Source organism: Balearica regulorum, chromosome 1 (assembly GCF_011004875.1).
Source record: "Balearica regulorum gibbericeps isolate bBalReg1 chromosome 1, bBalReg1.pri, whole genome shotgun sequence".
Taxonomy (NCBI): domain Eukaryota; kingdom Metazoa; phylum Chordata; class Aves; order Gruiformes; family Gruidae; genus Balearica; species Balearica regulorum.
Genome location: NC_046184.1, coordinates 83150923 through 83164706, shown reverse-complemented (window position 1 = coordinate 83164706; position 13784 = coordinate 83150923). Strand labels below are relative to the sequence as shown.

The 13784-nt window shown below is 41.0% G+C and overlaps 1 protein-coding gene across 3 annotated transcripts in view; it reads right to left on the bottom strand.

Moving 5' to 3' along the window:
• Window positions 1-13784, bottom strand: part of DYRK4 (dual specificity tyrosine phosphorylation regulated kinase 4) — a 34956-nt gene that overhangs the window by 12564 nt on the left and 8608 nt on the right. For all 3 annotated transcript variants that reach the window (XM_075761700.1, XM_075761708.1, XM_075761716.1), the window contains exons 3-9: window positions 12573-12656; window positions 11032-11181; window positions 7493-7628; window positions 6155-6318; window positions 5631-5767; window positions 4585-4725; window positions 2563-2701 (exon numbers count right to left, since the gene is read on the bottom strand). In XM_075761700.1, coding sequence (XP_075617815.1) covers window positions 2563-2701; window positions 4585-4725; window positions 5631-5767; window positions 6155-6318; window positions 7493-7628; window positions 11032-11181; window positions 12573-12656 — 951 coding nt within the window. The remainder of the gene's footprint in view (window positions 1-2562; window positions 2702-4584; window positions 4726-5630; window positions 5768-6154; window positions 6319-7492; window positions 7629-11031; window positions 11182-12572; window positions 12657-13784) is intronic.

Here is a 13784-nt window from a genome sequence, read left to right as displayed (position 1 = left end):
TGTAAAGGTACTCCATTTGAGGGACACTAGTCCCTTACATAAAATCCAAGCCACTGCACTGTACAGTATGTGATGCTCTCAAGGCACCAGCCAGTGAGAACACTTGCTGTGTGAGCAGAGTGAGCTACCCAAAGCTCATTCTTGTAGCAGAAGGCAAACTGCATCTGGTTGCATGCTCTGCTAAATTAACCAGAACCATCCTTTTGTAACCACAGAAAGCCCCTGCCCCATGAACAAGTTGTACTTCACAATTCTTCCCTCAGTTGCTTTCAACCTTCTCCAGACTACCTGTAAGCATACCTCTCTCCACCTCACAACAGTGTGATGCAGAGATCTCACAGTAGTGATGAATGGAAATGGTCAGGTCCTATGGATTATTAGCTCAGTGCAGATGAGTACAGCACCATGTGCCTACAATTCCAATTGAGAAGTGATTCTTGAATAGCTAGCTCAGAGATATTTGCACTGATGAGTAAACATAGCTTATTAGCTCTCTTCTGCAGAGTTGAATTTTATCCTCAGTAAAAATCTAATTCAAGGATTTCCTTTGATTTCATTTCTGATCATAGAGTCTTCTCCACTTCTCAGCAGAGAGATGGCTACATTTATTAACCAGTTTTAAAGTGATTATATGTCAACGCTTTGCAGGACCAAGCAGTTCCCAGGCTGCTGCCAAATAATGAAAGTAGTTTCTTGGGTAATTAGTGGGCTCATAAGGAAGTACTGTGTGTGACAGGAGGAAGAAGCCACTACTGATGAAAGTCAAGGCAAGGACTGACTTCCACTACCCAGGTGCTCTTGGTTCTGTTACGGGAAGAAGCATCCTCTCTCTGCAGCTAGCTATCCCTTCATGCTCATGGTAGGACTCTGTCTCTAATACTGAATCTCTCACAATGCAAAGGAGCTGATTAACTGCAAAACCAGGTTCTTGGGAGCAGTGATTACCTAGCATGAAGTCCAGAGAAACTCCATACTCTGTCTTACGTTGATAAATATCATAGGAGGCAGATGGAATAACAGATGTGAGTTTCAGGCAATATAAATTAAATTCATGAAACTTTACAATCGTGGAATGAGAACAAAATTCTCCCTTAGTTAACTCACTAAATGTTCTCTAGCATGTTACTCTATTTAAATACAGACTACTCTCATTGATCTTGCCAGCCTCATTCCTTGTCAGTTACTGCCTGGGAACAGATTTTTCCTTGGGCCAATTGTTTCTGATTAAGATATTTTGATTATCTTGCAAGTCTTCACTTCTCACTGCAAACTAGTCTGGCAAAGACATTGGCAAAAAAATGGGTATGGAGAGTATGTGACTCTTCAGAATTCTAAGTCTAGATACATTAAGCAAAGTGAGAGCAGAATTTCATCCTTAGCATATTTATTTTTCATGGTGTTGGAGCGAGTTCAGAGGAGGGCCACAAAGCTGATCAGAGGGCTGGAGCACCTCTCCTATGAAGACAGGCTGAGAGAGATGGGGTTGTTCAGCCTGGAGAAGAGAAGGCTCCAGGGAGACCTTAGAGCAGCCTTCCAGTACCTAAAGGGGGCTTGTAAGAAAGTCAGGGAGGGACTCTTTATCAGGGAATGTAGCGACAGGACAAGGGGTAATGGGTTTAAACTGAAGGAGGGTCGATTTAGATGCAATATAAGGAAGAAATTCGTCACTGTGAGGGTGGTGAGGCACTGGCACAGGTTGCCCAGAGAGGTTGTGGCAGCCCCATCCCTGGAAGTGTTCAAGGCCAGGTTGGATGAGGCTTTGGGCAACCTGGTCTAGTGGAGGGTGTCCCTGCCCATGGCTAGGGGGGAGTGGAACTAGATGATCCTTGAGGTCCCTTGCAACCCAAACCATTCTATGATTCTGTGATTGTATGATTTTCACTTGAGAGCTGATTGACTGATTGCTTCATATTTGCCGTTTTGAAAAAGAAATCAAGAGAAATTTTCACTTGAAATGAAAATAGAATTAAAATACTTTAGAAATCTCAGAAAATTGCAAAAATTTGAGATTTAGGCTTAAGGAGAATGGAAATGTTTCACCTAGCACGAATGTTTAGCAGATACAGCAGCAGGAATTGCATCACAGATGTTCCTCCAGAAACAAGTGAGCACCCTAAATACTGTACAATAGAATTACTTTGTCATTTACTTGGCTACTTGATTTTATAGTTCTGCATATGAAATTAAACAGACTTAACAGGATGACCTGAAACAGGCTGCCGTGTGAATATTTCCTTGCATTGTCTTTCATATTGAAATACTTAATTTCACAAGCACTTTTTTCTTTCTGTAAGCAAAATGTCATTACCTGAATTTGATTCATATTTGCATACATTTTGGCAACCAGATAATCATGTAATAATACCACAGCGAATGAACTGAAGCAATGGAAAGAATCACTCGACTCTAGTACTAATACCATCTGAAACAAATTATATCTTCTGTACAAATACCCTACTGAGTTTTAAGGATTCTTCTGAGAGTTCCTCTCAATCAGTAAGAAATAGGATGAAGCTAACATATTCTGTAGAGAATAACAGGTTATGAAATCACTGTACTTACAGGCTTCAGATCACAGTGAATGATTCTTTCCTGGTAGAGCACTTGTAAACATCTCAGCACACACTGAGTGAAGTGTCGAATTAAAGACAAATTGAAACCTTGGAAATTGTTCTTTTTGATCAACTCATACAGATTTATTCTGCGGGGGTTGTGGGGTGGAAGAAGAAGACAGAAACCAGAAAAGAGATTAGGGAACTTATTTTTGAAGGCATGATTAGTTGATAGTGCATTAAGAGAGTATTTAGCCTGCCTTCCTACATGAGGGAGGACTCATGCAGAAGAAAATGACTTAGCTATTTTCCTCCTTGAGAATGCTATTCTGCATGCAATATGCACAAACCTCTCCCTGAGCCTCCAGATCTAAAGAAGATATAATGCCAGTGGACATGCTTGCTTGCTAAACTATGCTGTGCTATGTTATACAGCTGTGCTGTTTTCAGTCAAGAACAACTATCATTCAGGAACCAAGAGAAATAAATTTTCTTCTGTTTCCTTTCTTTCCTGTCTTTGCTTTGGCACCTTATGTAAATCATTTTTGTCTAAAAAGTCTTTAATCAGCAGTAAATTGTTCTAGATAAATACACCCATAAAGTCAGGTCACATTAGATGTTTACGTTCCTCCTGTCACCATCGTATCTTAGCTCCTTCCAGCAGTGCATGAAATGATGTTGCTAACTTCTGTCAAGTGTGGTAGGCAACACGTGAACCCTGCCCTGGACCTCAAGGGCACCGCCAGCCCTGATGTCCCTGCCCAGCCCACCCCGGGGCTCCCCCCACCTGCCCAGGGACCAGGACCCCACCTCAGCCCCCTCAGGGCTGTCAGCCCCTGACCCAGCGAGAGCACAGCAGGGCCGGTCTCCAGCTCCACGCAGCCCTGCTATGGGCCCCGCCAAGCCACCTACGGGCCTACTATGGCCCTGGCAAGGACTGAGTGCTTAATGCGTGGGTGTTCTTCAGAGGAGGAAATGGCCACTGGGATGGTGGCTATTGAAGGGATGCACAAGTGTGTCCTCAGCAATATGATCTCAGCAAGACCACATGCGTCTGCAAGGACACAAACAACTGTAGCTTTCTGCCTTCCCCGCTTGTGCATCCGCTGGTGTCAGGCAAGGTTCATTCCTTCAGAAGTAAATGAAGTTATAAGGACCTGATGGAGAAGTTCACAAATTAAGGGGCTTTCACTGTAATTTAGAAGCAATAAAAATTGCACCATAAAAATATTTTTATATGACAACCAGTCTTCAACTGTTCTGCAAAGAACTGAACATATTGGCTATCCCGTGAATATTTTCCTATGAGTTTCTATAGCAGCTTTCTGGAAAGACTGGTCTGTGACTTCCCTGGAGACAAGGAGTCAACTTTCATCCCTGTGTGTCTCTGAGTAACAGACTCACAAACAGCAACACAATGAATTTAGGTCTGTTTGAGATCAAGCCTTCCATACAATGATGAATCTTCAGCAAGGGCTATAACATGTGTAGCAATGGGGCTTTACTTTAAGGGATGAGGAACCGTGCATAACCTCTGTAATTCCAGGTTGATGCCCTGATTACAAGGAGGCTGGCAAATAAAATGGTCTGATTTCCCTGAAATTTCTCCAATTCCCTGAAAATTCTCCAATCCTAAGATGTGTCCAGCAGCATACATTCATAGAAAGCAAGAAACAGCTATATTTTTTAATTATTTACTATTATTCATGTTTATATATCCTGAAGTTTACCAGTTGTGAATTTATTGTTTTACTCTTTTCCCCTTAGGTCTTTCAGGGAAGATGACTTCAACACACAGCACAGAAAATAAGGGATGAATCATGTCATTGTCTGTGTGAAGTCTGAACTGGGCCTTTTTCAGTTCGCCTTTGGTGACCAAACACTCAGTTATGCAGTCTGTATTTAAAGAGTATTCCTCTCCTGTAACATTAAGAGAAGAAAATTCTTCCAAAGAAGGCATAAAAATTAAAGCTTGTAAGGCACAAGATCTACAACGTTCCTTAAGATTCGTGTAAAGGAAAGTATACTTTACCCCAGTAATTCAAAGGAAATACAGAAGTGATTGCGAAAGTAGAAGTATTCCTTCATGTGGATGATATTGTGAGTATCATCTTTGTCCTTCTTCAGAAGAGCATCAAGGATCTTCACTTCTACCAGAGCCTGGCTGTGAAATCTGAAATATCACAGGACATGGGAATGGTAACATTAACTCAATCTAGCATTTGTAGCAATACAAATGTTACAAACACCACAATCTTAATGTAAACTCAACATGTGGGACAATGATTAAAAATTCACCATTCACCCGTGTTAACTACTGTAACTTTGATTCATTATGGTTGTTGCCTAGTCTAAATATACTGGCCTTATATAGCACATAAGAGTAGTTATTTTGACTTGTCTGAAAAAATATTTAAATGAAAAACAGTCTCAAATGAGCATCCAGTGTAAAATCTTTTCAAAATCCACAGGAATTCTTCTATTTACTCGAACAGGGCCATATTTCACACCTACCACAGTAAGACAGTCAGTTTTGAAGAGCATCTTCACATTTAGTGTTCACTGAGGGGGAAAACTGAACAGCTAAAACTCTGTTGCTGGAGTCAACAGCATCATTCTCATCTGCTTCACTGACTCTGGTTCAAGCTAAACTCAACTAAAAATTTGTAACCAGTCACATAGAGAGAAGAGGTTGCTTAGCACCATAGTGTAAAATTTTTCATGTTAAAATGAGCGACTCGAGCCTCCCAGCATATTCCTGTGGATTTGGAGTCTTGGTGGGAATGTAGGCTGTCAGCTCTCAGTCGTGCAGGGCTGGTTACCTGTGCTGTGTATTAACTGCGTCACAGATACAGACACCTCCTTCTAAGTCTGGAAAAACTGTGCCTGTGTCTCCACTGGGCCCAGGACAATTCTGAGTCCCTGACATCACCTTTCTGCGCTCCGTTCTCACTGTGTTTAATGAAAGCCTGATCAAGCCAGGCGGTTTGATTTTGTTTTGTTCACATTATCCCAGATTGTCATTGCCTATACAATAAAGAGCTGATTGTACTGATTTAAAGTTAACAGACGTCTCACCTTTTCTTATTCCTTATTATTTTCAATGCCACTAATTCATTAGTTTTATGGTCCAGGCATTTAGCCACCTGCCCAAATGACCCTTTCCCAATCACTTCCAACACTTCATATCGGTATGCAATATGGTCATGTAAAACCTTCAAAAGAAAAGAAATAGTTCAGATTCAGATAGTACGACAAAGATCAGGCTTTAAAGTAGTTCTTGTGTGTATGAGTTTGCTGTCTATGAAAGACGCTGGACTGGTAGCAAGTGAAGTCTACATTAAACAAGGGCGACAGAGGAAATAACAAGAGGAAATAAGTTCATTAACCCACCTACCTTGCATCAGTCCTGAATGAGATGCAAAGTGGGTCTCTCTAAGATTCTCTTCTGAGCTTTAAAGTGATTGGTACTGATGTTTTCACTATGTGAATATTTATCTTCTAGAAACAACATTTATCTCACATAGATCACTTAAGAGTTGGCAGACAGTCACTGCAAACTTATTGAGCTGAAAAATGAAAACCATAATTTTTCCACTTACCTTTAAGTAGGAACCATGCTCATCATCATAACAATTATTATTCTGGGTTTCAGGCAAACCTTCAATCTTTTTAGCTTCCAGCCCAAGAAACCATAGCTCTGTATAATTGAAAATTTCTTTTTGCTCATAGACTGTTAGCTGGTTTCTAAAATTTTTCAAGGCTTCTAAATCAGAAAAAGAAGAATATAAAACAAAAAAAATTAATAAAATGTCAGAAACCCAATGGCAAATTGCTTTTACAATGAAACATTCTAGATTAGAGCATGCCACTTTGAGCAGGAGTCTGAGTAGCTGACTGTTAGAGGTCCCTTCCAACCAACATTTCTATGATTCTACAATGTTGACATTTTGCATGAATTTATGGGTTTTTTTCTGACTTACAGTATTATGTTAGCATTCATCACCTGTCAGTAAGACTTTTAAGAGAGCTTAGGTGAAAATTATTTGATTCTGAGCAAAGTTTTGTACCTAGATGTTTTTGAAAATCCCATCTGTTGTCTATATGCTTCAGCAAGCTTCATAGCTTATATTATAAAAATTGTATGTTTTTATTAATTTGACTGTCATATTTATAAAATGGCAGTAAGCTTTAGTTAACCAAAACTTTTAAGTACTTGTTTTTCTGATAGAAAATGTCGAGTTCAGATGCATGAGGTAAGGAATTAAATGAAGCCCAGATCTGCAGTTCTCCTAGTTCTGATTCTTCCTGCATAGAAACATTTCAGCTACCCTAACACCTCCACTTTCGTCATTTAAATCTACATAAATAATCAGACGATAGCATTACAAATCGACGTGTTGTCTAGGCATGCATGTGGGTGTTTTGTTAAACAGTGGCAGATCTTCATCCACTAATGGAGGGATGCTAAAGGCCACTATTTTTTTTTTCTCCTAGACTCCTTACAAAAATAGATTAACTTTGCCAGAAACCTTCTAGATCTGAGAACTCCCAAAATGCAACTTAGCCCACATAGATAAAAAGTGACACAACTACAAGCAAGTGGGAAAAGTGTTTTATCACTGTAATAGAATATTGCTGTCACCTACCTGACCTGTTGTAAGTCTTAGACAAATATACATTTTTTTGTATAATGCATACTTCTCTCATTTATATATTTGTGTTAGCCTATTCATTTTCCTATTGCATACATCTCCAAGTAGGATTTTTAGAAATCACTGACCCCATCCATATTCCTTTCCTCCAAATTGTTTGTTAAATATTTCAGTGACCATTTAGCATGGGACCTCTGGTCACTGTGTTTCCTGACTGCATGCACTCCCTGTCTGTGCAGGTAGCCTCTCACTCTGGTTTTTATAGCATGCTCTATCATATCCTACCTGAAGCTGTCATAGGCAGTTTGACACTGATGCTGGTGCTTTCCAGTTCTGATGATTTTGTCTGGGCTCTGGTATCAGTTTCAGGAAGACTGTTTGGAAGGCTAAATTTGGAAAAATTGCCTTGAGTTCCATTTTCCTGCCAAGAAAAAGAAAAAGTAAATTTTGTTTTCAGATATTTTCAGGAACATTCAGCTGATCTGCAATTATAGAAATATGTACCAAAATATATTTTAAAATGCTACATTCCCAAAGACAAAACCGCAAGATTTGGATATTGGATTTCTTGAGCGATCTCTATGTCAATTTTGTGCTGAGACAGAACAAGCAAGCTTGGGGACTGGAACGCCCTACTTACCTAGAGAGCAAATTCTGCGAATAGCACTAGAGGCTATTGGACCATGGAAAGATAAATCTCTAAATAAGAGAAGGAAGTTCATCTTCCAGGTTCATTCAATACATGGGCACTCACTTTCTATAAATGCTACAAACTGCCATGGTTTGATTAAGTTGCAGTAACTTGCACGAGCTAGGGTAGGATCTGAGTATGGTCTTCCTAGTACAGAGAGCAGGAAAGACAGTAAAACAGGCATTATCCATCTCAGATTTTTATGTGGGCATATCCACTGGAAAGCTGTGCTAGAATCCTTGAGAATGCTTGTGCAGCCCACAGAACTGCAGGGACACCAGCTTGGGTCTGCACACATGCACTTTTACAACAGAAACATCAAGATTAGTATGAATGGGGAATGAATGGGCCTGTGTGGGTGCAGAAGTACTTGAAAGAACAAATTGCAGAAGAAAGGATATACAGATGTCACCTGTACCAGCAGGTCATCAAGATCCTAGCACATGCAAGAGGATAGCCAGCAGGGTAGGAGAAATTATCTCCCCCTCTATTCAGCATTTGTGAAGCCACGCTGGGAGTACTGTGTCTAGTCTGGGGTTTCCCAGTAGCACACAGACATCGACCAACTGGAGCAAATTCAGGGCATGGTCAGGAGCCGGGACCACATGATGGACAAGGAGAGGCTGCAGGAAATACATTTGTTCAGCCTGCAGAACAGGAAGCTTCAGGAATGATCTTGCTGCTGTCTACAGTTACTTGACAGGATGATATAGAAGAAGCAAAGCCAGACTCTGAGGACGATTTGGGTATGTGGCTAATGGATACAAGCTGCAACACAGGAAATGCTGATTAAATATTAGGAGAAACATTTTTCAACATGAGAGTGGTTCACTATTGCAACAATTTTCCCTGAGAAGCTGTGGACTCTCCATCCTTTGAGATATTCAGAACCCAATCGGACAAGGCCCCGAGTAACCTGCTCCAGGTTTGCTCTGCTTGGAGTGGGAGGTTGGGCTAGATGTCTTCTGGAGGTCTGTGCTGGTTTTGGTTGGGATGAAGTTAATTTTCTTCACAGTAACTAGTATGGGACTGTGTTTTGGATTTATGCTGAAAACAGTGCTGATAACACAGAGATGTTTTTGTTACTGCTGAGCAATGCTTACACAGAGCCAAGGCCTTTGCTGCTCCTCACACACCACCAGCGAGGAGGCTGGGGGTGCACAAGGAGTTGGGAGGGGACACAGTAAGGACAGCTGACCCCAACTGACCAAAGGGATATTCCATACCATATGATGTCATGCTCAGCATATAAAGCTGGGGGAAGAAGGAGGAAGGGGGGGACATTTGCATTTGTCTTCCCAAGTCACCGTTACGCGTGACAGAGCCCTGCTTTCCTGGGGATGGCTGAACACCTGCCTGCCCATGGGAAGTGGTGAATGAATTCCTTGTCTTGCTTTGCTTGTGTGCATGGCTTTTGCTTTACCTATTAAACTGTCTTTGTCTCAACCCACGAGTTTTCTCACTTTCACTCTTCTGATTCTCTTCTCCCATCCCACTGTGGAGGAGTGAGCGAAGGCTGTGTGGGGCTTAGCTGGGTTAAATGATGACAAGGTCCCTTCAACCTAAATTATTCCTTTATTTATAACTCTTGATCCTTTGAGAAAGTCTTGATGACTCACAGAAGTGGGACAGGATGGAGATACAAAACATCAGTCTCTCTCAGTGTCAGATGGGTACAAAAGCTATATTCAAAAACCAGCACATGGTTGCAAAGATAAGAATAATCCAGGTGATGTGATATGGACAACCAATGAGCAATATTAGTCTACCATGTCCCTGCAAGAAGTCCTGACTGGTACCACTTGGATACAGGCATCTTGGTGCTTGTGAGTTTTGAGATAAGAATGTGCGAGCGCAAGTGAAAATGGGTTTGTTTTAAAATAAAATCATCTTCCCATACTTGCACCTTACCTTCATATTTTCTTTTGCAATATTAACTGCTACAAAAGCAGAGCAGCCACGTATGAGCGGCACCACTTGAACAGCTCAAATACAGTTCTGTGCTGACCCAGGTCAGTCCTACTGCTATCCTGCTGAGCCCCAGCCTGAGGACTCTGCTCCATCCCCATTCCAGTACACACTCCCTCAACTCAGCAATGCTCTGTCATTTCTAAGGAAGGGTAAACAAAGAAGGTCTCCAAAACAGATGGCACATAATCATGCTTTCAAGATTGAAATGTTTATTGCCCCCTGGCACTTCTAAGCCAAGCACAACGCTTTCTTATTGGAAGTCTATAAATTCCATTTAAAGAATGAAAATTAATCCAAACAAACCCTCTGTAAAACACTTGGCTCCAATCTTTTCACAGAAAATAAAATGGGGGATGGTTCATTCTCAGATCCAAAGCTTAATCATTGGGTTTTGTAGGAGTTGAGTGCAGGTTTGACTTATGAAGGCCACAGAATTAAGGTTTAAATAAAATTTATGTTTTGGAGACTAACCCATTCCACCTCCTCATTCATGCTATTTTGCATCTTGTAGCTTCACCCAATGATACATAACCCCTCTAACCAAATTAAGTCATTTGTAGTAGTAACAAGCTGCCAATTTCAAAGTTAAAGTATTTGACTTCCCAAACAAAATGCATTAAGTCGAGACTTCCAGTGCTAGAGATAGGAAAAGACTTTATATCGGAGCCTGTAGAACCTGTCAAGCCTCTCAATAAAGAGACTTCATTGAAGCAGAAGAAAGGTGAAAAAAGGAGTGATCAGAGTAGTAGTGGTAAGTAGTGCAGGTCCCTGATTTGTTGGGTAGAGAAACAGAAAAGGAAGACAAGTATAGACAGGAAATGGACACAGGATTTGTGAAAAAAATGAGAAAGAAGGAACACCAAAAGTGAAGATGAATTCAAAAACTTCCGGTGATGTTGGGTGTCCATTAAAATATCTGGAGATACACACCACTATGCTGGTAAGCAATTTATCTATTTGACTGTTTATAGTTCTTCCTTTTTTTTTCTCTTTAACTATGGCTGAAAACAGAAACTGATGCAAATGTTGAGGCTAAATTATTTCTCTCTTCCCACACACACACACTCTTGTGATACTTTGCCACTGACGCTCTCTTTAGCAGTACTAGAGAGAAGCTGATTAATTGCTCAAACACAAGATGTCTAAGAGCTTTATAACTCACCTGAAGAGAGGGGAGGACATTCTGCAAGCTCTTATTTGTTATCTGAGGCAGGCTGCTTTCAAGGGGGGGAAGATTTGCGGTGTCTGCAACCAAACCATGCTTTGCTTGACCTTCCAGATGTGGGAGGGAAAGAACACCGTGGCTGACTTTCTAAATAGAAAGCATAAGTAAATATTACATAACGACCTAGCAGGCAATTCTGTGTCACACCTTCGAAAATCAGAGGGATTTAAAACCTTAGAAAATGTGTATGGTTCACTTCTGACACCTAATGGCGAAGGGGAAAAGAGCAGATACTCTCCAGCAGCTCTCAGTTGTATTAATGGGCAGGTGGAGGTTGTGCAGGCAATCGGGCAACCTGGCACATTTTAGGGCATGGAAGTTTCCCCACAAGAGCATCTCCATCCAGCATCAGAGAGGTGACTGCTTCAGCTGGAAAAGGCGGTTGGGCTTGGAAACTGAACAGCCGTTCCAGGCAGCAGGACTCCTTTGAGTGGGGAAAATAAAGCATGTGTAGGGTAATAAGCAGGCATGAAGAGTAAACGGCAGGCAGCATCAGTAGCTATTCCCAGTGGTAGGAGAGAAATTGGGATTGGACTGCTGCCAAACACCAGGACTGGAGACAGTGAGAGGGTCTTCCCTGCACTGGTTTCTCAATATTTCCTTCCCCCTTATTTCCCAGGGACTTCACTTTGACTAGGCCCCTTTGTTGCACACCTTTTTAGTGAGGAAAAGGCAAGCTCTCTGCTCGCCTTTATTGAAAAATAAATGCTTGTACTCATTGGAAAACTCCAGGATTATTACTCCTTCCTTTAGACTTCTCCCATTCGTTATTTGCAAAACACTTCTATGCCACTCGATCTTTAAAGTCAGTCATTTAAAGATGTGGCTTTATGAATGTTAGGACCTCTAATATTCTTGGCTAATTGACTATTGACTATTCTCTAAAGTGAGAGAAATCACAATCTTATCAACAGAGAAAATTTTCAAGGTAGACTATTTCTTTGGCAAATAATTTAAAAAATATTTGAAATAGATCTGAAATAGATCAGCTACGTGCTATCAAATGCATCACAAGGTCCAGAGAGTTAAGGCTACAACCCATATAAACCTGAAATTTTTATCATCAAGGAAGGAGAGAAATGTATTTGTCAAGCATTTAACAAAAACAGAGAGGTTTGATATTTTTTTCAAAAAGCAAAGAAAGAAACCTCTCAATTCAACCAACTTGAATAAATAAGTTTACTTTTCCGATACTATGGAGAAGTCTTTAGAACCTTGGAATGGAGATTTTGGTGAACTTTTTATGAAAGCTTCAAGAAACAAAAGTGGCTAGGCAGAAGAAATTCCTCAAATCCTACTGAACAGCTAAGCTAACAAAACCAAAATACTTGCAGGCACTTGGGACAGTCATACAGATACAGGGGAAATGGAAGACTGCAGGGAATGAAGGACATCCCTCTGCTCAGATTCATTTATTAAAAGGGGTCTCAGAAAACAAGTATTGAGATATTTTTAAAGTCAGCTGAAGAATCACGTACCTGATGGAAGACTCTGTTAGATCCCAGATGATCTCTCTCTTGAACAGTCAGTTGAGACTGAGAAAATGCATCCACATGGGAAGACTGCAAACATGAAATGATGCTTTAATAAAAATGATTCTGGAATAAAAAGATCCTGAAATCTCTGTATGCTTTCTATGTTTCTTTCCTTTGTGGCAATGCCTGTGCCAACACAGTGTATGAGAGAGGACCACAAAAGCTGCTGAAAACTCTCTACGCTCTAGCAATTCCTCTCACAGATGAACAGCTGTTTTGTGGGCAGGTGCAGAGACAGCTTGCTTTGCCTATTATGCCTCTCAGCATGCTTGATATGCCCATGTGGTAGTGAGCGGAGGGGAAGGGGGGGCCTTTGCCACCCCTAAATATGTTCTCGAAAGCAGATAGAAAGTCTGCTTGGAAGGACAGCCTTAAACTGCCTCACAAGGCAGATTGTGAGTCCATCCATTGCTAATAGCAGCATTAAACTGATTCAACTTGTGGCACAGATTTTATAAGAACACAAATCAATATTTAAATTTACTGAGATATAGAAAAAATACATTGGTTTCAACGGACAGATAATATTAGCAACACATAGAAAAAAAAAAGAAACATGGGGAAAGTGCTAAGCAGCTCATCATTTTTAAGATTCTACTACTGCTTTCAGCAGCTTTTTTGTAAAAATGAACATGATAAGTAGCACTGTACATTTCTGTCCAATAACAGACTGTAGTGAATTGCAGAAATCTTGACAATAATTTAGATACTGAAAACTCTGTGGCTACAGCAGCTTGGAGCTCTGCTCCATAGGTTGGAGTGAACCCCACTGGGTTTGGTCAAATGTGCTGCCTTGTCCCTGGGCTCTGTGACACAATGTCATTCCACTTGCAGCCAAAAAAAATCATAGAATCATAGAATCATAGAATGGTTTGGGTTGGAAGGGACCTCAAAGATCATCTAGTTCCAACCCCCCTGCTGCGGGCAGGGACACCCTCCACTAGACCACGTTGCCCAAAGACCCATCCAACCTGGTCTTAAACACTTCCAGGGAGGGGGCCTCCACAACCTCCCTGGACAACCTGTTCCAGTGCTTCACCACTTTAACCATAAAGAATTTCTTTCTAACATCTAATCTAAATCGACCCTCCTTCAGCTTAAACCCATTACCCGTTAGTGTCCTGTCACTACACTCCCTGATAAACAGTCCCTCAA